Raw genomic sequence first — 27,962 nt, 5'->3', positions numbered from 1 at the left:
AGTCAACCGACTTCAGATTTCCAGTCTTGAGGAATGTCGCTAGAATGCAATTATATTCGACTTTTAAAATTTTATCTGAGTCCTGTTTTGTAATTTTATTTTTTTTTATTTTAATTTTTGGTAATTTTATCATAAAGGAGAACACTTTTGTATTACTCTCTGTAGAAGTTGCGCGAGACTAATGCAAGGATGCCGTAGCAGGAATAAAAATACCATTCTATGCGATTCAAGAGTCCTGCTGCACACTAACCCAAATGTATTTCTGTAACATTTCGTTGTTGTAACAATTGTTGTTAACTGCTTGTCTGAGGAAGTCTGATTTTGATCAGACGAAACATCGCAAAAATACATTTGTGTTAGTCTTAGGTATGATGGATCTTCTTTATATTCACCACTTCAGGATCATGGACGAGAGCCATAGCTAACATTCGACACAACAATTCGCCCTCAAAACGGCTGGTGGCGTTGTAATATCCAGAGCCTGGAATATTACCAGTCCTACAAATACGCGCCTAAGCCACTCAAAACCTAATTTGCTTCTCTGCCATATTGCCCCAAAATCAATCCAAATATCGAAGTGCCCGATACACATCTATAAACTGGTTTATGATAACTGGGCATAACGTCCGTTGATTCCAGTGTCCTCGAAGCTCGATAACCCAGCTCTAATACCTTGCAAATAAACCTTTCCATTTCAGTGGTCGAAAACACAACAAATTTCACTTCCGAAATAAAGGTATCAAATTTATTGTCATTAACTGTCCGACAAACAGACATAACTTTGGGACATTGGGGACGGGATTTCGATAACACCACTGATCAAAAGAAAATCATGCGGCTTACTTTATATATTTACTAGATATTTCACAGTTAATTTGAACCAGACACGGGCACCAATAGCTAGGAACCACCCTAAAAATCACGTCCTTGACGCCACGGAAAACTACTGACGAATCTCTTATGACATGGTAATACCTATTGTTCCAATTAGCCAATGAGCAACGTGGAAATTTTCGAACAAACCAGTTCAGGGGGGAAAACCTATTTCCGCTACTGTGCATGTAGCCAATTATTTACCCAAAATTGGTAAAATCTAACGTGCAACCTGATGATCTATGGCCAAACAATAAGACTAAAAGATTACAATAAATTAGGCGGGTAATTTTCAAAAAATAATTATTTTGACCAATCAAAAACAAAGAGGTGAAGAGTGTTACAGGCGAAATAAGAAGCGGGGAATCAGTGAATGGACAATGTTTCGTCGGAGCCGTATCGTCATTGGAATCTCTAGTTAGTAAAAATCCAGGGCATAACAGCGACTCAACTAACTACGCACCTATAGACCACACTCGACAAAGTAGTAGTACCTCTGACAGGGTTATGTGTTAAAATTGTTAAAAACTGGCATAAAAACTGGAAATTGATTATAAGCATGCATTTATTAGTGATCGAACTGCGACTGATCGAGAGCGATCACACTGTATGTGAATTTTCTATAGGAAAGCCGAGAAGTGAAACAATCAATGCTCTATGATATAGGCCAAAAATAACACGAAAAAAATAAAACATAACATTTCAGTATGGATGAGAAACAACAAAACAGCAATACCGAGTTTAGTACTAGATCGACGTAATCGACCAAATGAGGACGGCAATAGAAATCATTATCACAATCCAAACTTGACCATACGAGATCCAATACTAAACGGGTAATATAAAGAATAAAAATAAACATAGTAGAAGTATTCCAAATGCCAATTCAACCTTCTAAAAATCGTAACTACTTCGTAATTTTAAACCAAGTATTATTTGTTCCTAGGGTTATCAAACGAAAGGTGTGATATTAATATTTTATTTTAAAGTTTACGGGCAGGGCAATATACATACATGCCTAAACAGGATCAAATAAATAGTCACTCTCACGCTCAAAATTACAAATTGAAATTATTTCTTAAATTAAGATTAAAAAACGTTCGATTGACGTTGCCATTAGACTTAAACTATAAGGTCCGTTGACGTCACAATTGTCGCCGTTGATGACATCAGAAGTTGATGACGTCGCTAGGTGGTGTCATTTCGGAGGCGGACATATTAAAAATAGAGAAATTGTGGGGATGGGGCTGGTGGGGAAATGGAGTAAAGCCGACGTTAATAGTATGTTTCGCCTTCGACCCAACCTGAAAACAAAAGAAAATATTTTAAAAAATTGAACGGTATAAAATGTTGATTAAAAATAAACTAAAATTAATTATTTCAGGAAAATATTTTGCTGAAAAGACACAATATGACAATTATGTTTCATATAAAAAATATAAAAAACACAAAGACAATAACGTACCTCCTGGGTATCTTCGAATTAGATATTTGCGTCCTTCGTCGTACAAGAAAATAATGAGAGAGAATGGCATGGGTACTATCCACCAATCCCATTCAAGCGGGTACATACGGAGAGCGACATCCATACCGGGGCAATAAGACAGGAAGGTGGCGAGGAGGGTTTCTTCGAAAAGACCGGCAATCAAGACCTTGTTTCTGTAAATAAATAAATATCAAATTTTAGAATGGCTGATAGCGTAGCTAATTGTTGGTATGTTGGCCAAAAATCTTTAAAACTGCTAATAACCCCTCAGATAGCAAGCTTTTTATGTGGTACTATACTCTCGCAAAAAAGCAATACGTAAATAGTATCTTAAAGTTCAAACAGCAAAATATTTTTAGCTTTATTACCTCATTCCTTGTTGGAAGATAGACAGACGACGTGTTTTGCAAATGAGAAGATCGGCCCATTGCACAACGACGATGGATGTGAAGAAAGCGGTGTGGCAAGTAAATTCAATAATCTTGCGCTGGCGGTAACTCTGAATGAAAGAAAATAGATATTAAAGTTAGATAAGCAGATCATAGTAAGCATGTAAAGAAACAAATGACGCCAAACCAAACTGTAATTTCATCAAATATAGTGGGTGATATTAGAGTTATCAAGTTGAAGCACTCGTAATAAAAAACGCAAACTGGATGAAGATCGTTCCAGAGACAATTTCAGAGCTGTGTTTAAATTGCTTGTACGCTTTGAAAAGTGCATAAAAAATTCATGTAATCATTCCTTTCGAAAAAGGTCACATCGGTGTTTGGGCGCGCGTTATGCGGTCTAAACCATGTTATTCAGAATCGAACGCCAGGATATTTGAAGTAAAATGGAATAATTTCGTTATTATTTTGTAAAACAATTTAAAAGTTTTCGGTCTAAAATGAAACCATAAAATGTAATTGGGTTCAAAATCCACTCAATTATTAGTAAAAGGATAAGAAACAGCACTCAGAAAGACATAAAATGAGTGAATTAGCACTCCAAAAAAAAAAAATTTGCACGTAAGAAACTGTAACACTCAGAATTAAGCTATGTTATAATACAAATGAACAAAACGCCCTATCGGCCACTGCACTTTTTGCTACGGGGAAGGCGCACACTTCAAATATTAACTCAAGTCCCACTCGGACAGACCCATTCTTGTCCATAGCTATCTTCAAGTTGATTATTTTCTCTGTCATCCCAATACAGTCTGAGCATTAATAAGCGAGATGGAAACCATCCGTTGGATGCCATTATCACAAAATAATTGACGAATCCGGTCATGGCTTGTATCATACCTATGATGTCACGAGAGAAAAACTCGTTACCATAATGGTAATTAAATACACTTTTCTGTGTCAGGGGTTACGATTCAAAACTCGGGATTCTGGGGATTTCCTAGCGCTGCGCAAGTGTTGTTATCTGCCATGGTTTGGCCCTGTCTTACCCATTCTTGTCCGTAGGAATCTTCAAGTTGGTTGTTTGCTTTGTCGTCCCAGCGAAGTCTCAGCCCGACAAGCAGACTTGGGAAGAATCCGTTCATCATCATAATAATGAAATAGTTGACAAAACCCGCCAACGCTTGCAGCATTCCTATAGTCGCCAATTTGAAATCATGGACGCGTTAGTCGATATTTGGGAGAGATAACATTCGCCTCTCAGCATGCGAGGCTTTTTCGTTTTGAAATTAACATAAATAATGGTTGGAGATTTTGCTTGTATGCTCGGGAAAGAGCAATCTCCCAAAATATTACTAACTGAATTAGTAGAGTGAAGTTGTTTTAGATTTAGTAGCCTAAGTGTTTGACAATTTACTAGATAAAAATATCAATACAATGAAGATGATACAATGAAGTGTTTTGAATTTGTCGAAATATGCAAATTTGACAACTAAACTTAGCCACAGATTGGGATTACTCCCAATAAATAGGGATACGATGATATAAAGGGGTACGTTTGCTAATGGGAACAAAAGAAATCATACCGATTTGTCCGTAAGCCATTGAAATAAGACGCTCGTTGACAAGTCTGTCGCCGATGGGGTCACGTGGTTGACGTTTCATGATGTCACTTTCGGCGCTTTCGTATGCAAGAGAGATGGCGGGCAACTGAAATGAGAGAGATTTGGCGCGTTTAAAATTTAGAATCACTCTGTGTTAACCCATATTCACAATAAGTAAATAACAAGGCATCCCTAGTCAGAGGTAAGCGACAGTGGGGTAATATACAAACAAATCGAGACAAGGTAAGTTTATTTAGAAGGCGGGGTACAGTGTTCAAGTTATAAGCGCATATGAATAATACTTGAACCAAGTGGAAAGTGACGAGTTAGACATATTCAACATGGAAGCAAACATAGCCAAGAACCAGGCGAAATAAACATGACGTTTCAAATTAATCTTGTCATTGGACATTATCATGATAAATATTTCCTTTAAACGCCTACACATTACTGAAGCACCTGATTCTTCGATACAATATTCAGAATTTGACGTGGGAGTACATGTTAAATCGTTTATGACTGACAAAAAATGATAAACTGTGTCAAGTCCATTTTGACTTACCAAATCGGTTCCCAAATCAATGCAGAGAATGGTAATGGTTCCAAGGGGCAGTGGGATGTTGCAGACGATAAAGAGGAGGAAAGGAGAAATCTCAGGAATGTTTGATGTCAGGGTGTATGCAATTGACTTCTTCAAGTTGTCGAAAATCAAACGACCTATAACATGAAGACAAAAACTTTAAAAAAATTATTCTACAAAAAATATATGGTGTTATCCAAATAGATCAAAAATTTCAAATGTACCTTCTTCTACACCAGTAACGATGGAGGCAAAATTGTCGTCTAACAAGATCATGTCAGCGGCTTGTTTTGACACGTCACTTCCAGCGATACCCATAGCTACACCAATGTCAGCTCGTTTCAAAGCGGGAGAATCGTTCACACCATCTCCAGTCACGGCAACAATGGCTCCCTGTCTTTGGCATCCTTCAACGATGATAAGTTTCTGCTGAGGTGAGGTACGGGCAAACACAATTTCGGTGTGGTATTTCAAAATATCGTCAATTTCGGATTCGCTCAAATCACGAAGTTGAGATCCGTGAACAACGCAAGCCTTGGCATCTCTGCGATTAATAAAAAGCAAATTAACTTTATGTAAGCATAAAACAACGTAAATGGCCTTTTTAGATATGTTTGAAATTTTACCTTGGGTTGACTTCATCTACAGATATGTTCAATCGTTCGGCAATATCTTCGACTGTCTCGTTGCCTTCCGAAATGATTCCGACACCTTTAGCGATAGCTTTTGCTGTAATCGGGTGATCACCAGTAACCATGATAACCTGTGACGGAACAATGACGTAATAATCGTAAACTTAAAAACATTGTGTCATGCTCGATTGAGCGTATGGCACAATCAATATTTACCTTGATTCCGGCACTTCTACATTTTCCAACGGCATCAGGTACGGCGGCACGAGGAGGATCGATCATAGACAGGAGTCCAACAAATGTCAAGTTGTCCAGAGGGAAGTTGACGTCATCAGTATCGAATTTGAAGCCTGGTGGAAATTGGTCAGTTGGGAGATATTCATGGCAGAAACCTGGAAAGAGAAAATAATAATAATGATTAGTAATGAATTGCATTTGAATGGCGGCGGCCAATCATCGGTAAATGATTAGAATAGCTGGTATGCATTACGGTACGAAAATTAATCTAAGTAAATTTACTGTCGGGTCGATACTTTTTGTTCTCAGTAACGCCGTCTGGAACCATAATGGACCTGGCATTTTAGAAACATCGAATACGTCAAATAAAGGCGTATATGCGAAATGGGCTTCTAGATAATATTAATATCGGGTTGCTGGAGAGTAGATGAAACGTTGTTAGACCAGAGAACGCCCTGAATAAATTACATTAATTATACATAATCCGTACGTGTCTGGTATCTGGTACATTGGGATAATAACGCAGAATTAGTTTTGGAGAAAGGCAATTTCAAATGCTTTTATCGCTCAACTAGGAAGAAATATTAATTCGCCTTGACTGTTTAACTATTAGGACAACAGTTGGGAAACGCGGGTAAATAGTTTGGGTGAAAGAGAAATACAAATAACCGTGTTTTCACGATTTTTTTTATTAGCAAGCAAGGGCAATATATCTTCGCGATAGAGATCGACTGTAAAACAACAACAGGTTGGACGAAGCTAACATATGGCGTTATTCCCAACCGCTTGATAATTCCCTGAGCAAATTTCAATCAATTTCAAAACTAATCAGCGTTGAAATGATTAACGAAAATCGAAAAGTATCAATCACGAATGAGAGAAAACACATCAATTAACAAGTTCGTTAAATCGAGCGTACATGACGAAACAGAATGGGATTAAACAAGAACAATGAGCTGTACGCAGACGACGTTTAATCTCAAAATTGCATCGTAAATAGTATGAGAACGCCGTGTGATTGGGATGACAATATTGATTATGTAAAACGGAATAATATGTGATTATGTTAGATTTATTCCCGTGTGGAATTAAAGTGGATCGACCGAAATGACGTGAGAACCCCAAGTTCTGGATTGCAGAGAGTTAAATTCCATAATATAATTGTATGAGACTCGGTGACGTATAAGCAGGCTGTCAGTTTATATTAAAATTGCGATCTTCTTATACCTATTGTCGAACGCAAAACATGAACACCCACTGCAATAAAAATTGCGCAAACTCGATTTTCGAGCAACTGAAGTATTGCTGGTATTGTGAAGCTTACCTTATCTAATTTTATCACATTGATGAACAAACACGTGAAGTTCTGTTAAACGAGTGGGCCAAATTCGACCAACATTACATTTATCTTAAATGATATGGGTCGCAAGCTTAACGAAATGAACGCGAGCAAACATAGCTCACGGCAAATATTTGCGGATGGGAGCAGGCAATGGGCTGTAACAATTCTGCGAACTTTGAGGGTTTTCACAAAACTTTGAGGGTATTTACGTAGCAGCCATGTCCCATAACCACGAGAATATTGCTCCCAATACATTAAAAAATGTGAATATATGACTACACATTAAAGCAGGAAAATAAAAATCAGAAATTTCCATCAGAGATACGTGATAAAAATACGAAGCCTTATGGCGTTTTACTAACTTTTAACCAAATATCATAAAACTAAGAAATAAAATTTTAATGCGCCGGTATAGGAAACCTTCCATATTACAACAGAAATCAATAGGTCATACTTAACCAAACATATAAAGGGCAATATACTTTGAGCTATATAAAGTCATAGTATGTTACATAGCAAACAACACAGTGTTGCGTAACACGCGATGCGATAAAGATTGATTAATGAAATATTGGAAGATATTTTTAAAACGAAAACTGCTGTGTCATGCAAAATTTAATTAATTTGTTTAGTAATTATAATTCAAAAGTAACGGGGTTTTTAGCTTTAATGTGGAGAACAACAGCGAAAAACTCAGGGTAATGCACTTATGTGTTTGTAGTTCTATATTAACTAGCGTGGTGTTATAACTGCTGTGCAGACTTGAAAATCCGTATTACAGCAGTAGGGACCAAATGTGTTCCAGTCTTGGTAATATCTCCCTTGCTTTCTTACTGTTTCACACTGTAATTTGATTATAAATTCTTACCAAGTACACGTTCTCCTAGTCCACCCAATTCCATGTAAGCACTGTTGAAATTTTCTCTCCATTCATCATTCATTTCTTCAACTTCTCCCTTGTGCATAATCTTACTGCATCTGTCCAAAATACGTTCAGGTGCTCCTTTCATAACCAACAAATATCGGTTGTCATTTGGATCTTCGGTCTCGTGAATGGATACCTAGTTAAACGAAAATGATTATATGGTTAGAAAATGATTAATTGATGAATTTGACAATCTTGTTTGATAGTTTGAAAAACCATTCTTATGCGTTGTGAAAGGTACTGATTTTGGTTTGTTATTTTTGATCCGTTTCTCAACTACTATGAAAATTATCAGTATCATATTACAAGAAGGCCATACTGTGGATAACTCACATATGCCCCAAGGCTTTCTGGCACAATCTATAGTCAACATGCTTTCTATTGCCCAATGTGATATTTTCAGTATACTAAAGATTTGCATATCTTTGTATATATGTATACAACAACATCATTAAAAATTTATGAGAATAAAAGTAAAGTAAATTCATTAAAAACAACTATAGGAAGATTGTAATGACATCATCACCCTTTAATATACTACAAGATGAAACTAAAATCGGGTATATTTTCCCCTTGCATGAATTCTTATGTTTAGAATACTTACTTGATATTTGTTAGTAGAGTTGAATGGAATTTCAGCTATTTTAGCATTTCTCAATCTACGTCCTTCTACATCACCCAATGAGAGTTCAACACATTTGAGCAGAGCAGATTCAGAAGCGTCACCTATATGATACATATTTATTAAATTTATTCTTGGAATGTATATGTACACATTTGATGAAACGAAAAATAGAATAGTGAGATTTTTACCTGCAGTGTCTCGCTTCAGAACAGGGATGTTATCCTGGTTAGGAAGGAATGAAGCACGATTGCAGAGAGTAGCAATACGAGAAAGGGCAACCCATGTTTCAGACTTTGTGTCATAGCTAGCACCTATTAAAAAAGGAGAACAATTACAACAAGTTCTGCATCAAAACTTTGTTTATTACAAGAATTAACCATCAGATACATACCAGATTGATCTTCAGTTGTGTCAGCTTCCACAATGCCATTGTCAAACCACATATGGGCGACTGTCATTCTGTTCTGAGTGAGAGTTCCAGTTTTGTCAGAGCAGATGGTTGAAGTTGATCCGAGAGTTTCAACAGCTTCCAAATTCTTTACAAGGCAATTCTTGCGAGCCATACGTTTGGCAGTCAAAGTTAAGCATACCTATGAAAAAGTTAAATGAGATTTAATTTCTATGGCTTCAGACCCCTAACTTTATAACTGAATTTGTTTCAATAATACACCTAATTGGGTAAAATAACCAACAAGAATCCAATTGAATATGTACGGTTAGTGTTGCTTGCTAAGCAAGTGGGGTTAAGACATGGCAATTTTTTTTCTTCTATACTTAACAATATGGAGAATTTTATGCATGGTAATGCAGAAAATTAAATGCTTACAGTGACAGTGGCAAGAAGACCTTCCGGTACATTGGCGACAATAATTCCGATAAGGAAAACAACAGCCTCCAATGGAGAGTATTTCAAGATGAGAGAAATAATGAAGAAGGAAACTCCAAGAAACACGGCAACTCCTGCAGGAACAAGAAAATGGTTAAGATTTTGGCAAAAAAGTAAGTAAATACCCACTTAAAGTTCATTAAATAATTCCAAATGAGATTTTGAAAAGGATTCAACTACAGTACTTAAATATTTCATTTTTCTAAACAACAGTTTCATTAAATATTTAATATTAATATTTAAACATGCTATTTTCAGACATACAGACTCTTCGCAAAGTATTTATCTTTAAATTTTTATTATGTTTTAAATAGTAAACCAGTCGCTCACATACATGAATTTTTAATGCTAGAGGGAATTTGAAACAAAAAGGACTAGAAATATATACGAGATGATATTTATTTAAGAGCCAGATTTATGTGTACTATAATGCATTATTTTCAAAGCAAAAACACAACACACTTTAATCAATAAACATGATGGTAATGACTAACCATGCAGATTCTTGAAAAATGTAAGATATGTAATGATCCATGCTCATGCAATAAGTGATAAATTTACTTAATTACAAGATTTAGTTAATTTCCGAGAGTAAACACAAAAACATTTTATTTTCGATCTTGTCACTTCCAAGGAGAAAGCAGAGAAATTTGCTATCGCATTAGTAAAGTATATCTTTGTTAGACTACATCTAATTCCACACACGACACAATGAAAAATAAAGAAGTGAAAATGACAGAGAACAAAGAGGCACGGCAAACCACCATATCACAAAAAAAGCGAGCAGGACAGATCAAAAGGACTGCACAAATCATCACTCTTCTTTGTGGTCGCCTGAGCGAAATAATTATACCTGTAACTAAGTGAATAAAGTGCTCGATTTCGCGAGCAATAGGAGTGGAACCGCTAGTGATTCCGGAAGCAAGAGAAGCAATACGTCCCATAACTGTATGATCTCCACGTTTCACCACAATTCCAGTAGCTCCCCCTGAAGTCGCAAGGTGAGAGAAAGAAAGCATGCAGATGTTAGTGAAATGAAATTATAATGAAAATCATCCGTCAAGGCTGAAGTGAGAGAAGCAAGCCATCACCGATTCACCGTATGATAGCAAGGAATGAGTATAAATTAAAAGATTTTGATTATGAGTTTGATGCACAGCAAGCAAGATTATTTTCCATTCTACGGCAGCCCACCGCATGATTTGCCATGTCACATGGCTGGTACCTGAGATAATGTGAATGAAATGTTCAATCTCTCGGGCAATCGGAGTGTCACCAATTTCGAGACCAGAGGCTAGGGAAGCGATACGACCCATCACCGTATTGTCACCACACGTGATAACGATGCCACGTCCAGTTCCTGAGAGGTTTATTAAGGTTTAAAATTCAAATTGAAAAACTTGAACGTCATTAAATATATATTTCTCACACATTAGATGATGATATGTCTATTTATACAAAGTTGAGTAGATGGTGTGACGTAATATCATTCTTAGTTAGGAAATACTACTTTATCTATAGCCAATACCCAGCTTTGTATAAACATACGCAACATTTCTAATAGTATTTTCTAAAAAGAAGAGTTCTTTCTGAAACCTGTGATGAAATTTATTAGACTGCAACTAAATAAAACTTCAATGACTGCCTCACCTGAAATCATGTGGATGAAATGCTCAATTTCTATGGCAATTGGAGTCATTCCTGAATCGATACCAGTAGCTAAAGAAGCAATTCTTCCCATTACTGTATTATCTCCTCGTTTTATGGCAAAACCTTGAGCTGTACCTGCATTGATTATTATAAATCACATACTCAACTGCATAGATATATGTTCTTAACTTTGCTCAACCTACTTACTGCCACAAACATTGCTGATTAACAAACTAAATATTTCTGCATTTGATTCGATGTCAATACAGCTTTCACCTAATTAAGCTTATTCTACAATATACGAAACTGAAAGCTAAAAAATTTATAACAAACTTTCACAATAGTCTTAATACTGGTTAAACTTCTCTATTTCACACTTCTAATCTGGAAAACATTCTTCCGAGTGTATGACTGGATATCTTGTGCGATCGAACTAAGCAAATTGAAATTTAATTTTTATGTATGTCCTATCCTCCAGATGTGATATCCAATGCATTTGAATCAGATAGAGATATGAGAGTCTAAATATATAAGCTGAACAACCTGGAATAAATTAAGTAAATTTTTCTTGATATATAACTAAATCTTTCTCATATCCTCACTAAAACTTCAATTTTGTTTTATATTAATAGAAAAGCTATACCTTCCACACAATTTGTTGAGAAAAAGCCAATGTTTCTTGTTTCGAGAGGGTTGGTATTCGTGCATTCTGGTGACCTGCTCTGAGGCTCAGATTCTCCAGTAAGGGAAGAGTTGTCAACCTTGAAAAAATTAATTTATTGAAAAATGAAAACAATGTACAGTACAAGTATGATTGAGTCGCAGAATACTGAGTTAAGTAATGCATGCCTTAATCAAACCAGAAAATTTGACAAATAAATTTACCTTCATTCCATGGGCAGAGACAATACGAATATCGGCTGGAATTCTATCACCGCCCTTTACTTCAACAAGGTCACCCAACACGACATTTTCAGCCAGAATTTGCATCTTTTTGCCATCTCGAATAACCAAACATTGCTAAAAAAAGATTTTATGAAATTATCAATCAAACCATGCACAGCATTTAAATCGATAATCTAAGTTAAAAATTTATTGTCCATCAAAATTTGGTTGAATATAGGATATTGGGATATAGAATAAAAATATAGTTGTAATTTACTGGCAGCTTATGCTTGAAACCACAAAAGGCTGCATCAATAGCATAGGAAATGACTCATCCAAAGCAGCATTTGTTGAAATAGAATTTTGAAAACCCACTCAGCTATTATGTTAAACAATATAAAAAAAAACGATGATATTTGAATAAAGACTGGCTAAATTGGAGTAAATCATAATGTGGCCATGATCACTCATTGATCAAGTTCCATTGTTAAGTAAATTCCAGGTTAGCTACACTTTTCTGATGTCAAACAGACAATTACGATGATCTGTTTTCTTTTCAATAATTCCCAAAATATCAAAATTTGGACCATGAATCCTAGGAAATTCTTACATCTGTTTGTAGCCTACAAAACTATGAGAAAGAAATGTGCATAAAAAAGAAAAGTGAAATACCTGTGGCACCATGTTTTTGAAAGATTCCATAATTTTAGAACTTTTTGATTCTTGATAGTATTGAAAGCAGCCAGTGATGATAACGACAGCTGCAAGCACCACACCAAGATATAACTGAAAAAGGACAATATAAAATTTAGTTCAAAATTTTTCAAGAGCAATTCTGCTTAATAAAAACAATGCATGTAAAATAGCAAAGATGTTTTATAACTTCAACTAGCAGAAAATTTGGTAAAATCACTGATTATTAACTTACATTATCCTTATTCGGATCACTAGATTGTGTCGACTCCACAGTGAATGCAGCAAAACATAAAATTGAACCGATCCAGAGGAGAGTTGCAAAACCACCAAAAAGATTTTTGCAAAACTTAATCCATTCAGGAGTTGTTTTTGGTGGAGTAAGACAATTAGGTCCATCTCTTGCTAGAAACTCAGCAGCCTGTTTTTCCGTGAGACCCTTGACAGGATCTGTTTGGAGTCTGCTGATAAGTTCTTCCAGTGGAATGGAGTGTTCTACCTGTAAATATAAAACAGGGCGAATGAATTAAATGTAAGTCAAGATGAGAAGAACACTTGAGCCCTCAATTTCACACTAATTCTGATTGGCTTATTTTGTCTCCACGAGAAAAAGCACAAAATGTTTCTGAACCAGCCATATATAACGTAATCCAATTCTCAATATCACTTGAAATTCAGATTCACAATAATTTAATATACATAAGTCAAGTATAATCTTGTAATGGTTAGCTATAATACAATTCCAACCCTTGTATATACCTCTTGGATACGCTTTGGTCAATTATTAGATTATCATTAAAAGCAATTTCAGTTGATTCATCATACAAGATAGATTTTTAAAAACTTTTGACTTACCATATCTAATTCCTTCTTCAATTCATTCATATCCTTCTTCTTTCCCTTCTTATCCTTCTTTGTCTTTTTATCATTAGCCATTTTGCCTTTTTGAGGTGGTTTATCAACTAAAATATCAGTTTCCTTTGCAGGCTGCTGTTCAGCAAAGGTGGTCTGTTCAAAAGTAAAAACAAATGAGAAAATATTGTTATCCCAAATATATTGCTGTACACAGAGTATTGGAATGGATTTTAGATGTTTGTGAGTAAATGTTGAAAAAACTCATATTTTGCTGCCTATTTGTGATAATCTTTTCAAGTTTTTAGTCGCTGCAAAATGTTTACATGAAAGTGAGCAAAACAAGTTATTCTTAGTTTGTCCTTCATGCAACTTCACAACCTTGAGTGTGTTTATAACTTATTACATCATAATAAATTAATACGCCTTTAGGATATTGTTCAGTAGACCTGACTCATATCAGCTAAATTGTCCCTGCTAATAACGATATAAAAGTATGACTCAACAGTTGTTTGCTATATAAACTAAGCTCTAGTTTCTTTCTGTGAACTCAAGATATATATGAGTTACGTCACAGTGTGACGTTTGCAGTAAACTGAATGAGACGCAAGTAAAATACACGATATATAAGTATAACGATCGCAAGAAAACGGTGCTACCAAAATGAAAATTCACAACTGCCGTTATCATTGCATTGATATTGATAAGGGAAGTCTAGTAGAAGGGAGAAGTGCGATATCGCACGAAAAAATAACACTCACGCGGTGAAATTTATTGATCAGCTAACGCAAAATCGGTCGAATTGGTCCAATCTGCATCGACCGTTCACACGGATGTTGCGGCACAGTGGGGGGCGAGTGAAAAAACAAAAGGGATCATCTGTCGCTATGGATTAGCTCGAAATAACAGAGTACATTTCACGCTTCTAGTATCTCAGCGTGAAAACAAAATTAAAAATTATCTACACGATACCAAAATACGATGCTGGATAATATCACTTTCTCACACCGCAAGGGAATAGTAGGAATACGAATAGCGATTGGGTATTGCTATTTCGAGCTACCACAAGTCATAATGAGCCGTTATACAAACAGAAAAGGGTAAACGCTTTCCAGCCGACAAAAACGCTCGAATGCCCCCTATGCAAACCTTAATCTAAACGAAAGCGATGAAGAATTTATGTCAAATGTAACCGGTTTTACCCGAATCTAACATGTATTTAGTCATGAAATTCTACATTTTACATCATGTCATTCTCATGGCGTATGATTCGTTCCAATGCAAATATTTTGTTACTTGTGTAAGAACAAGACACGGTGATGGCAAATATCTGAATTATTTTGTTTCGTTTGTAATTCAATCGATGCAAAGCCAAACCAAACTATAAATTTCAACGCGCTCAGACATCTCGACTTCGTTGAATTTCGCCAAATGCTCGCGGCTTTGCGAGCAATGACATATGGCTAATCGGATTTGAAAAACGACAATTAATCTGAAAGACAGGTCCGAATTGGTATTCAACTTTAAATATGATGATAATTAAAACTCGTGTACTCGCCGACATAGCATTTCGACATAACTTTTTTAAATGTAAAGTATACGGGTCACTTCGAATCGTTAATGAATTTTCGGCATGTTTGCACGCTTGGTTGACTTTTCTAATTGTTAATTGGACCGCAAATTAAATCGAAAATATCTAATCAGGTTAAGCGAAACAAGGTAATCCCAATGCAAACTAAGGTCAATTGGTCAGAAACATCGATTCACTAATTAAATTGCGCAGATCATGTTTGCTGGACTGAATAAGTGACAAACAAAAAAGGTAATCAAGAATTGGGTTGGGCGGCTACAGGCTTCGTGTAGAGATTGGCATTTCTGCACACGGTAATCTAACACAAAATTTACCGTGTCAGATAAGGAGCCATCTCCAATCGGCGTATACGCCCTATACGATTGTTTGCCTCGAAGTGAAATTCTATGTAGTGTCACACTACGTGATTCCAGACCGCAAATTTCAAGAGTACCTTGTTCATCTGTACTTCGATTTAATTAGGGATAGGCTGCTTCTGGGGCAAGTTTAAAAATCGCGACAGACGGTATTAAAAATTAACCAGGTACAAACAAACGAAAAACCGAGATCCGAAACTGACAATATTCTCTAAATTACGCAGAAGCTGGCCAAAGTGTCCGAAAGGAAATAATAGATGTTATAACACAGTATGGGAGTTCAAAAATACGACAAACAGAAGTAATCGATCGAATTGTAATGGGCATTAATTGATGGCGATAAAGAATTATTGACATATTTTACTATCGATTTATGCTTTGCATATTTTATGGAATAACATTTTGATTTACAAAGTTGGTAGGCGGTTTACACTTGAAAAATTTTGCATCGAAAATTCGCAGAAATCACTTGTGCGTAAATTTCTTAGAGAAGCTGTAAGCCGCATTGTTTGTGGAAACAAAAACGTGCATGGATAATTTAGAACCAATGAAGACATGCACGACTTCTCACAAATAGTTTTGTGGTTGTTTGGGGCAATCAGAGTGTTCCAGAGCAAAGAACGTGCGACGGGACCATTCCTTTAACAAAACACTACGAACTGGGCTCCGATAACAAAAACAATTCAACGAAATGTAAATGAATTTACAATTGCAAATAACTCCATCGGAAATCCTAATCAATCACGTCCCAAGGTTAGGATATCGATATATGTCAGTACGGACAAGTAACACAAGAAGTCATTTTAGTTGTTTCACACATGAAATGTGACAAGGGAGAAGAGTAGCGCGTACTGCTAATTCGCAGGAAACAAGTGCAAGCTGTTCCTCTGGGCCACAATCGATGTTTGCCAGTTTTGTAACATGCAATCATCGCAAGACGAACCAATTAACGAAATACAAATATATCATTAGCATTCGTCCGGTCCAATTAACTTTTCCTACTTTATTACAAACCACGGAGCGAGTGTGGTTTGTGTGTGTGTGCGGTAGGAAGCCCACAAACAAAATATTTAGAATTTGTGAAAAATATATTACATATTCAAAAAAAATATACCATACACATAATATAGTTTTGATCAATTTATTAGTATGATAACATTTGTACTACTCAATGAAATGTTTCGTGGATATATCATCAAAATATGTTTGTGCGCGGGTTCGAGTTTTCAACTTAAAAACATGCCGTAATCGCCGAGGTCAGTCACGTATCGTATTTTTATACTTTTTTTTTAACAATCGTTATTGACCACGGGCGGCGCGCGTGTTCAAGTAGTCAATAGACCGTACAAAAGTAACAACTTACCATGGTGACAAGCAAGACTTGGAATTTTGAAGAATTTAATTGAAGGAATCAATTGTTTTTTGCCTCCACGTTATTTATGCTATTGTTATATATCGTTGAACAAATTCAACAACAACAGAATCAAATTAGCTATTCCAAGATTGGCAACGCGAACTAGTCCCACTGGCAACTCAGTGAATTGTGACGTTTCTAAAGTGCGTAATCATGCCGAGTTATACATTATCATTACCGTCGAGACAATACGACAAAAGCCCGGCACTGAGCGAGTGCTGTGGTACAGCATGAATTATTTAGTCGAAAACCAATGGAATTTTACGTCATTCAAGCTTGGCTCGCCTTGTCAAAGGTTTATAATGACGAATAACTCATTTAAAAATTGACGAAGACCACTGACGTTGACGCAAAAGCTGTTGTACAGTGCACCAACTCATAAAAACCTGGATTGAAGCAAATGTTGCTTATTGATGGGAAGCCAACTATGGCCCGTGAATTAAGCGTGCCCGCGAGTTGATATATGGCTTCCCTTAAAAATTACGATCTTGAATATCTATATAGAAGTGTATTAGCACACACACAGTGCGATCACGCAGTATTTATCGCCAGGAGCGAACTCTTGCGTAATACTAGACATTGTACTCGGATATTATACCGCTGGCTATGTTTGCAAAACCGATGAAATAATAAAATGTAACGCGATATCCACCGCGAAATGTTTTATCAGCCAACACTGAATGCAACGTTTCTGTTTACGGAGAAAACCTTATTATCAGGTGCCAGCGAACACACATCGAAGCTATAGAGAAAATAGGCGCGTCGCGATTGAGATCACTAAGCATGGACGAAACATATTGTAAATTACTTCAGTTCGCATAACTCATACCACAGATATCATTATCGCCGTTTCATAATAAGATAAATGATTGAGAAAATATAACAAGAACCTCCCGAAATAACTATTGCTAATAACCAAGGTCATCGATTAGGAGAAATGTTGGAAAAGAAAAGGCGAACAGAGCCAACCATCGGGAAGCGGAATTTGGACCTAGATGGAAATTTATTTAAACAAACACTGGCCATAAATAGCGCCAGACCAAGAAATTCGAATCAGGACCTAAAATACCAATCTGAAACGAATGCCCTCAATCTTAACCAAAGTATCTTCTAATTATCAACTTTGCAATGATAAATTGATATATATATGTGAGAAAATGATAATGTCACATTCGCTTTAAACATCTCATCCTGCCGTATGTTACCGCAGATATATTTCTGTAACAAACAAACGAGTGAATTTCTGCATTCCCATATTCACCTCTTTAAATATATCTAGCAATGCCCACTGTTATCTAATCTAATAGACAATTACCTATTCCTGACAATAAAATTAAAACTGAATCTTGCAAAAATATAATCACTTTCTGAATTCTAGCTGATGGCTGCTTCGGCTCCTCTGACGGCTTTTTCAGTATTGGGGCTACCTGAGGCTGCGTCGACCTCCTCCTGTCCACAGATGACTGAAATCAAAATCAAGAAAGTATTAGAATCAAAGGACTATTCGTGCTGTGTAGGAGTATTGATATTGATATTAGAAAGGTCATGCAGAAATCTCTATGCCTAAGATTCCATACCAGTATCTACTTCTTCTCTTTATAAATAAAATGTTCCCATACTAAAAATAAGGTTAATACAGTATAGTGGACTTGGTCGGCAAAGTTATATTGGAACATGATGGTTGTACTGAAACTCAATAAAAAAGATCTTTTATGCTGCATACTGATGTTAATCATTAATAATGTAGTTAGGCAGCAAGCTCGAAATTGCTACTCCAAATCACTCTAGTGGTCGCATTCTATTACGGCGATAAGACGATAAGAAATCAGTTCCTAGGGTCCTACTAGCTCCAAGAAGACTTTTGCTATTTAACAATGCTGTCCTGGCACAACTACTCTTGACCATTATACCTGTGGGGCTATAACTAAATACTGCCATTTCAAAATTTTGGACCAATAAAAATAGTCCGTTGGCATGCTTAGTCAAATAATCTCTTTTGTGCTGTGGTCTATCCATCATTTTATGAAAGTAGAATCTCTTTCAACTGGCTAGTTACTATTCAAATAGGTCGACAAGGTTGTAGCTCCTCTAACTGGGTTAGCGCAATAGTGAATACGCTAAGCTTTGGCATTCGCTATGTAGGGCGTAAAACCTGCTTAAAAAATCAATACAAAAACCAATATATCAATAATAGCGGGTGCAACGGAAACACTGCGCGATTCTGTCATTGAATTGTCCTTTTGCCAAAAGTAATCATCTCGCACAGAAAAGGTAGATCCGTTTGAACTCAAAAAAGATGTAACATATTGGGCGCTTCCAGATTACAAATCTCGTACAACTATACATTGCCGCTAATTGAATACGCGAAATGAGAGGCAACCCTGTCAATTTTATATGGAATTAGATACTCCCTTTTCTCAGTGAACAAAGACCCCTCCTAATGACTTCACCTATCAATTTGAAATCATGTGAAAACAATTCCACTGTACTTTGTTGAAGCGAGGAGCTGATTTTACAAATACAAACAAAAGTGACGTCACAGCTCAACAAAATTTGAAAGTTTTATATATTAGATTGTGTAATTATGATTAATTTGAAATCAGACGAAATCAGGTCATTTTGGTATGAGAAATTGCATAGCGGAAAGCACATACAGCTAGCCATTGATTTGATTTTTTAATGCTGTGTAATGAAGGTTGAATATCGAGCGAGCAAATGCATTACGAGATTAAAGGATACTGATGGACGATAAAATCTCATAATTTTCTATCGGATTTGCCGAATACAATATTATCCTTATCAATGTAATGAGCATGCAAAACGCCAATCGGGTTACCATATCGGTACCTTCGGGCGAAAAATTAAATATAGAAAAATGGCCAAAAATAGACAACTTCTTTCAGACTAAAATATTGGCGATATGCCTATTGTGAGAAAAATAGATTAGTAGCATACATGAGGAACGTGGATTGAATCGTATATATATATCCTTTGAAGTCTAAATGTATAATTCATTTTACGAATAAACCAGCCTATTGAATTATTTATTTTCTCGTCAGAGCAATTTAAATATGAGCAGACTTGAGTCGAACACCACGATTCGCGATCAAGTGACCATCAATGAAATTGTTGATGAAATTGGACCTTGCTCAATTGAATAGGCGAATTTAAAATCATGCCCCTTTTATGCAATTTTATCAGTAAGAATTAAATTGAAAATTCCTCGGAAAACAGACCACTGAAATCTCCTCTTCAATGGCGATAGTTACAGAACGTCAATCTAATTACAAGTGGTATTTTCAGCTACGAGATATTTTTGTCCACCAGGGAATTAGAAATAGAAACGACCTAAATATTTTAATTTGGGTTGTTCCACAATCTTGTATTGTAAGATTACGATGGTCTCGGCGTAGTTCATCGTCGCCGATCAATTCTACACATAAATAGCAGCCCGTCAGAACGTTTTGAAGGTTATATGCTTCAAGTTAATGAAGTCCGCGACAGTCCCTTGGATTCCCAGGGGGCGTAGACGTTAAAATGTAAGATATTTTGGATCATAGTGAATATTATTTATATATTAGTGGCGTAGGTGAGCGTGACAAAATTAACAATATCCTTTAAGACGCTTATTCAGAAACACCGGTTTTGTAACTTCCTGAGACTATGTACATATATCTTAGCTACGTGCGGGGATAATAGAGCAGTGTGTTCAGCGATTCTAAAAATGGCATTACTCGAACACGAATAGAATGTCGATGAACGGTTATTTGGCCGCTAAGCCTACGAAAAAATTTCCACGATGAAGTGCCTCTTCGTCTGACGCACACGTCCCCGCCAAGGTCACTAATACAAAGACACGATCGATATGAATTGAGTATACGGAGAAACTCAGCCGCCACATTTATTCTAGTATACCGATTTGCCATGTATCCACTCCTACAAAAAGACGTTCGAAATTGTAAAATGATACATGCCTCAAAATATGGAAATTATTTGAACGTCAATTTGACGAACATGATTCGCTAGTAAATTTCCACACGTTATTTATCAGCACGGCACATTTGTAGCTTGGATTTAGTCAACCACCAGCTTTGAATATAGCATATTCTTTGTGTTATGCCATGACTGAGACTGTAATGCGCCAGGCCACCGAAAAGTATAAAATTTTTCACAGTGGAATTACCCAACGAAACAAATTATTTTCCAACAACTTGTTATGGTGGCTCAAGAATAACTCACCATTATATTATATTGGTTCAGCGTCAGAAATTTATTTTAAGATACTTGTACGCGGCCATACCAGAAAATGGAAAATGTTTCGTCAATATTCTGTGACTGGGAAATATCATTTCCTGCTAATGCCTTAATCATGTGAGTAAATGATTTTCGTTTTCGATTGTTGTAGTGCGCGGCTAAGGAGAAAAGATAGTTAACACGTGCTAGAGAAAACGAAGCAATAAAAATTAAAATAATAAATTGCACAAAATGTGCCAGAAAAATTGTATGTTCCATTGTGCAGAACTTATGATTTGAGGGTCATTTAATATATATCAAAACAATGTTCAATCCTACATGACTGAGTACTACATTACTGGGCAATTCATAAAAGCAATATATACATATATGGACCATCCTTGATGAAATGTATGTGGACACAAGGAATGAGATTTTCAAGGTTTTAATAAGGACATATTTCTAAAACCATTCTTATTCGCGGTATATCCGAGTTACGCACAACTCAGTTTGAAGTATACGGGATTGAAATCCTGGAAACCAAGGGAATACCTAATATCCAAGCGATTAGCTTAGAGGTTGTATCATAGCAGTCGCCCGAAGGACGATTAGAGTGTATAAGAAGGTAATAATCCCCATTTAAAATTTAAAATGAGAATTTGAATAATTCTTTTGTGGGAAGATTACGAAAAGGCACCTGCCACGATACTTGATCGACAGTCGGCGTCAACACATAATTAGGTAGTCGGAATAATGTTATTGCATACTCGGATCTTAATTAACAGTTTCCTGTCAGGCAGATGGTTTTGACATCATAGTTCACGTGGAATGGACAAGCTGATTCAAACACAATATACATTTTTTCAACAAACAGGACAAATTGAATTTGAATACACGTGTTATGAATTTCGTATTATTGATCAATTCCATACGCGTGACCACCAGTCATAATAACTATTTCCACACGTGACCTGACAAACTGTAAGGTCAGATAGAACGCAATATAATCATAGCCGAAAATTGGGAATTTGCGCGGCAGATACAAAAACAGCGATAACAACAAACAAATTAAAGATAATTTTAGTTATACTATAGCTAGAATTGAGGGCAGAATACCTAGTGTATGATATATTGTTTTGGTTCTTTGTTCAAACTTATCTTAATTTTGTGAAACATTTTGCGCTTCACAGTAATGGTCATAAATTCGCCCGTCATTGTCAGAAATCTGCTGTCATTAGGCCGGCTTATTTCGTTTTCTCGTGTAGGAGTTAAACGTAAAGTAAACAATATCGCACGTCCCATCCATTCATTAATCACGCTTCACCGACCATACGAGTACGCCGGCCGTATGAACAAGGCGGCAACGTGACGCTCAACAAAAAGAAACGTATTTTTCAATTGAAGAGTGGAAATGTACCAGATGCAAACCGGGCGTAGTGTAGTGTGAATAAGGGATATGCTTCAATCGCCAACAGAGCGAGAGAGGATGGTTAAACTTTCCATTTCAATGACAGCAGCCACGTGATACAGTTCCCAGGCCACGCATTGGGTCATCGCTTGCTACTTTCAAACAATTATTTAAAATATTTAGTATTCATAAGAGTGACGCACGGTACTGCTACTGTTACGCAATTATCACGTGCCAAACAACGTACGCATATCGAGTCAGAAAATGATTGGCCATTTGAACACCAAATTTAGTTAGGGTCAAGTATGTTATTTATCGAAACGGGCAATCACCCGATATCTCTAGCTGAAATTTGGTAGAAACCAAAAAAATTCCATGAATTATTAAAGCCATGGTGAAGAGGGAAATAGGGTGATATTCACAAAATAAACCAAATATATTGCAGATAATTCATTCAAGGTGGAATTGTTCATGATTAATTACCACTAGCTAATGTCTGAAAATATACAACTTTACATTCATTGCAATTCAATTTATTATTAATAAAATACTTTATATCAATCAAACAAATCTTATATTGATGGGGAATCAAGTTTTATTTATAGCCCACCAAGATAAAACTTATGGAGTTAGCCACATGAGTTATTTCTTCAATAACTTGGGTTAATTTGAAATTGGGAATCTACATATCATTTATTGTGATTTTAGCTAAGTAGAAAATATCCTATATTGCTTTCTGAAACAGGGAGAATTGGAAGAATCAAATAGACTTATTAATGCTCTTCGTGATCAAGGTTCATATCAAATGTCAACTAAATTACCAGAATTTTAAACATATGAAATTAAAGTGGGGAAGGCAAGTTTGTGCAATAACTGTTCGAGCAATTAACTAATAAATATATTGTCAAGTTAATATAACCTGGGATAAATATGCAATCTCAAAAAAATGACAAACTCAGAAAATGCGATGACTATACAAAGCCAATATACCATACTGCAACAGGTAAATTAATTCTATTTCATTACTGGGCTAATTGATTGATAGGCATGTCTTATTAGGATGAAATTAATTTAACCAGTCCCTTTCATTGATTATCAGTCAGCCAGTAGTGAAAAATTTAAGATTTCCTTACCACAAATATTACCATTCCGCAACAACATCTTGCAATCGCCGTAAGGGCATAGCAACCAGTTAGTTTTCGCAATTTGGCTATCAGTCGGGCTCGACTGCCACAACTTCCAATAAATATCGAGATAGTGGGGCTTATTTAGATAACTAAAGAAATAAACAGAATACTTTTATTATGCTATTGGAAATGGGCAATTCTGTTATTTAGATGTATCTGGGCTGTGATCGTGGTCAAAGTGTACTGTTGAATATTTTGGCAAGACAACACTGCTGCGGTAGAATACCTCTACAAAATGCAGATAAACATTGGACATTAATATACATCAGTACACAGGCCTATGATATTACGGTCTGGTTTGTATAAGTTAGCTGTATGGTAGTTTTCAGAGTTTATCCATATACTTGTATACTGATATAAGTCAATTTATACTTCTCAATGATAACATTTTAGCTACATTGAAATATATAGCATATTTGATAATTTATTGATTGAACGGTATTATTTCAAGCCGCTTTGCTACAACTTCGATATCTTAGTGATGGCGGCCGCCTGTGCCGTACGATGTCAGTACACGTTACGGCGTTACCGTATCACAGCAAAGCAGAAGTTAGTGCTATACAGAAATAGCGCGCGACTAAAATAATAGGTAATTCGTTTTATTATGAATTTAAAAACATTGCTACGAAATTATCGAACTTACCTCTTGAATTCCATCGTCAGCGGCCCGCTGTTGCGCGTTATCGTCAGCCATGTTTCCGAACTAAAATGGGAAAGGACCTCCCGCCTCACAGACCACTTCTGATCAATACTTCGGTCGAAGACTTACAAAGTTGGTGTTCCCTAACGATATCTTTTCAAATACTACGAGCTTCGAGTAGGATTTGATTTCGTTTAGAATCAAAATGTGAATTGATCGTCTATTTATTTTAGTTATTATCAAAAATGCCAAAACATAATAAAAGAAAAAGTTATTTTAGTTCACTGCTTTTCATAAACATATTTTTAACGTGATGAACACTAATAAGACACCTCGACTCTTGACTCTATCTAACGGCGAGGTATAGCATTTTCAAGTCGTTGGCTTTGGTTTCAGCAAACACCCGGACTGAGACGTAAAAAAACACTGCAAATGCACTTCGCTACTGAATACATCGCGTTTGACGATCCTATCGGTAATGACCTAATCTTTCCAAAAACAAATATAAAACATCCAGGTGTATTGAATTTTAATCGCCGATGGCGATTCCATCACACGCAAATTACACGATATTTTGTGCTAATGACCACGCTTGTATGTTTGTATTATGGCAACATATCAACTGTCGGTGATCCGCAATCAATTATTGACCACTGGGTATATATGGGATATTTATAGAATTAAATCTTACCTTTTATTATTTTGTCTTTGATGTTTTCTGGTCAGCAAAAATCAGGAAGTTGGAAGTTTTAGATTCAAAAATTAAACCAAGACCTGGATTAAATTTGCACAAATAAGATCGTTAATAATTTTGAACTCAAAATTAAAAGATTGCACAAAACACTTTGTTCTTCTATCTGCCTTCCAACAAATTTGATTCAATTCAGTGTCCCATACTCAGTATTCTAACTATACCCGTTCAGGCATATTAGCTGAATTCGATCTTATGTAAGCTGCAAGAATCCCACACAAAAAAGACTAGTTTGGTTTCAATTTCATAGAGCTAACAGTAATACGAAATGCGCCCGTGAAAAAGCAGAATATATTTTTTCTCGTTGCCGATGAATCCGATTAAACAAATTAAATTGCATTTTAAGTAATCGACTCTCTTTGAGGTGCCGAATTTCAAATGCCAAACAATCAATGATCTTGCTAAATATAATATTGGTTTCTGATGGCTTTTATCATAAAAGCATTAGGTATATAAATTGAAGATTACTTAGAGCCTCTTATTGAGAAGAAGTATTTATCTATTTTGCCCATCTTCTTTACACTTACGTCATGAATAAAAAAAAATCATGGACCGCAACCTTATTATAATTCTAACACGACATAATAGTCATCAAGATATTTATGCTAACCAAAGCTTTTCAAAACTAAAAAAAAACTCTCCATAATGACCCGTCATCTACAATTCTACAGGATGACAACTCCCTCCCAGGGACTTGAATTTGCTATTCACTCTACAAATCAATTTCCAAATACCAAAAATTAAGATCTGCTTGCATACTCCTTCTTATATATAGCTGATGATTCCAATTCAAACGGATGACCTAAATCTATTGAACTATCTCGTTTGTGTTGCTATATATACGCTATATAACTACACGAATCGTTGTAATGAAGGAATGAGGAATGAGGCTTATATATAAGGCATTTATACAACTATCTTTTACTTCATTAGTGCAGCTGCTGTGATATAGCATATATTCACACTCAGATCGATCATTGCTTCATGCAATGGCATGACCTCTCGGACACCCTGAGAAAATTTCACTTCCTAATGAAAATTTGCAGTTGACCTGGTAAATGAAAACTCCTGGAACTGCTCCCGAACTACTTTCTATCCAATCATTTTTCATCGATTTTCGTGTTAGGATAAGAAATCAACTTCTTAAGTCTCTGGATATCGATCTGTACCGTTCCAAGCAGTAAATTACATAGCCTACATCTGAATTTGTGTTGAGAGCACAAACGACGTTCATGTCATAACGTCCAGAAGTTAAATATTTTTCAATTTTTATCGATTTTGTTCGACTTTTTATAGAATATGAATAAGCTTAATGCCAATTCTACATTTTGTTAACGTTATTCTGTTCGGAGTAATATAAATTAACACATGTTGTAGGAGTCAAAATACAAAAAATTATTGACAATGAATTGAAAAAATGTTGGAGGTTTTGATGCAAGAAACATAAAAATTATTGGAATCTCATCTCACAATACCGCAGTACCACTCCCCTTTCTGTGACCCGGAAATAAAAGGTCAGTTTTACACTTACCCGAAGGCTGTAAAGGAAATGTAAATGTGACAATGCGCGCATTAGGTGGTAAATACTTCATACAACCTCCAAGTGTCAGAATTTCACAAACAATGGGTCTATTTCATAGTATATGGCAGCGCTTCTCAAAGGGTACGCAGCAAGCAACGAGTTGCTTGGTGCGCCGCGAAAATTATCAGAATTTGTTAAACATAACTAAAATATGATTGAATATATTACATATTGTATTTAATATAAATGTTTTATTGTTTCTTAATTTAAATGATGTATATATGAATCAATGAATTCATTTTGCCATTCTACGTCATTTACTTTCTGTTACGTAGTGTCTGCATCTATTGTTACGTAACAATAGAGATAGAACCACTTGTTGCAATTTTGCGAGCTGCAGTTTAATTATCTGCTGAACCGAATTTAGCGAACATGAGTGGTTTTTTTAGCATTTCAAAAAAAGAGGTAGAGATGAAGAAAACAAGTTGACTATTTGCCTTTATTACTTAGGAGGCCTACACAATGACACATTTTAAAAGGCATAAAGTACACATTAACGATCCTAAAATTGTATTTTATTTAAAAGCACGTTTTTTTTTGTGTAAGTGCGCCGTGAGCTTTTTTGCTCGATAATTTGGCGCCGCTAGAAAAAAAAGTTTGGGAACCGCTGATTCCCGGACATATATATACTATATGGTATCAGAGATACATTGAATTTGGCAAACAATATGCAGGAAGCAAACCTCGATTGATCGAATGAAGACATCGGGTAAGTTAATGAAGACGTGTTCAAGAATGCCAAACGATAGGCGTAATAATACGGATGAATATATAGCCTACAGGGGCGTCTTTGCAAGAATAAAAGACATGATGAAGATCCAAATATTTTCTAGGAAACCAGTTTGCTAAGTATGAGAAATAGCCTTCAACGAATGATCTCAAACAGTCTCAGGTATGTCGGAGATCTGATAAAGTTTTTAAATATTTATAAACTAGACTAGACGGCCATGAAAGATTTCTATCCCATGTTATCACAATACAACGTACCCTATACAAAGCTATTCGGGAATAGTCTCTACCATCGATGTAGGCCTTCTCCAGCTCATGACTACGCAATATTATCTGGTGGCATACTGGCATCTCAATCCTATATTATTTGAGGCAAAAAGATATCTATTAACAGAAATTAAAGTTTTTTATT

General features: G+C 35.9%; 1 protein-coding gene across 5 annotated transcripts; it reads right to left on the bottom strand.

Annotated features, from left to right (window-relative positions):
* Positions 1–731: 731 nt before the first annotated feature.
* Positions 732–25,328, bottom strand: LOC120326521 (sodium/potassium-transporting ATPase subunit alpha-3-like). 5 transcript variants are annotated; one of them, XM_039392840.2, is made up of 22 exons: positions 24,492–24,713; positions 18,385–18,483; positions 13,663–13,815; positions 13,043–13,306; positions 12,787–12,900; positions 12,115–12,249; positions 11,873–11,990; positions 11,230–11,364; positions 9,520–9,653; positions 9,085–9,283; positions 8,882–9,004; positions 8,673–8,794; positions 8,012–8,204; positions 5,781–5,956; positions 5,559–5,695; positions 5,157–5,476; positions 4,915–5,069; positions 4,335–4,458; positions 3,798–3,943; positions 2,728–2,858; positions 2,339–2,532; positions 732–2,177 (listed from the first exon to the last, which is right to left on the bottom strand). In XM_039392840.2, exons 1-22 carry the CDS (start codon positions 24,540–24,542, stop codon positions 2,149–2,151), a joined length of 3,252 nt encoding a protein of 1,083 aa, XP_039248774.2. In that variant the 5' UTR covers positions 24,543–24,713; the 3' UTR covers positions 732–2,148. The 5 variants fall into 5 exon arrangements, with proteins under 5 accessions (XP_039248774.2, XP_039248773.2, XP_039248772.2 ...); XM_039392839.2 differs by lacking the exon at positions 11,230–11,364 and adding an exon at positions 10,805–10,939; XM_039392838.2 differs by lacking the exon at positions 11,230–11,364 and adding an exon at positions 10,433–10,567.
* Positions 25,329–27,962: the final 2,634 nt, after the last annotated feature.

The sequence above is a fragment of the Styela clava genome, chromosome 4 (genome assembly GCF_964204865.1).
Source record: "Styela clava chromosome 4, kaStyClav1.hap1.2, whole genome shotgun sequence".
NCBI classification, from domain to species: Eukaryota; Metazoa; Chordata; class Ascidiacea; order Stolidobranchia; family Styelidae; genus Styela; species Styela clava.
Note: the sequence above shows the minus strand (reverse complement) of the source record. Positions and strands in the feature narration are given on the sequence as shown.

Excerpts from the sequence above, each read along its gene's own strand:
- LOC120326521 (XM_039392840.2), bottom strand. The coding sequence starts at position 24,542 with ATGGCTGACGATAACGCGCAACAGCGGGCCGCTGACGATGGAATTCAA. Across the intron at positions 18,484-24,491 it reads CTGACGATGGAATTCAAGAG|TCATCTGTGGACAGGAGGAG; the intron begins GTAAGTTCGATA and ends TTTTGATTTCAG. Across the intron at positions 12,250-12,786 it reads TCAAAAACATGGTGCCACAG|CAATGTTTGGTTATTCGAGA; the intron begins GTATTTCACTTT and ends ATCTTTTTTTAG.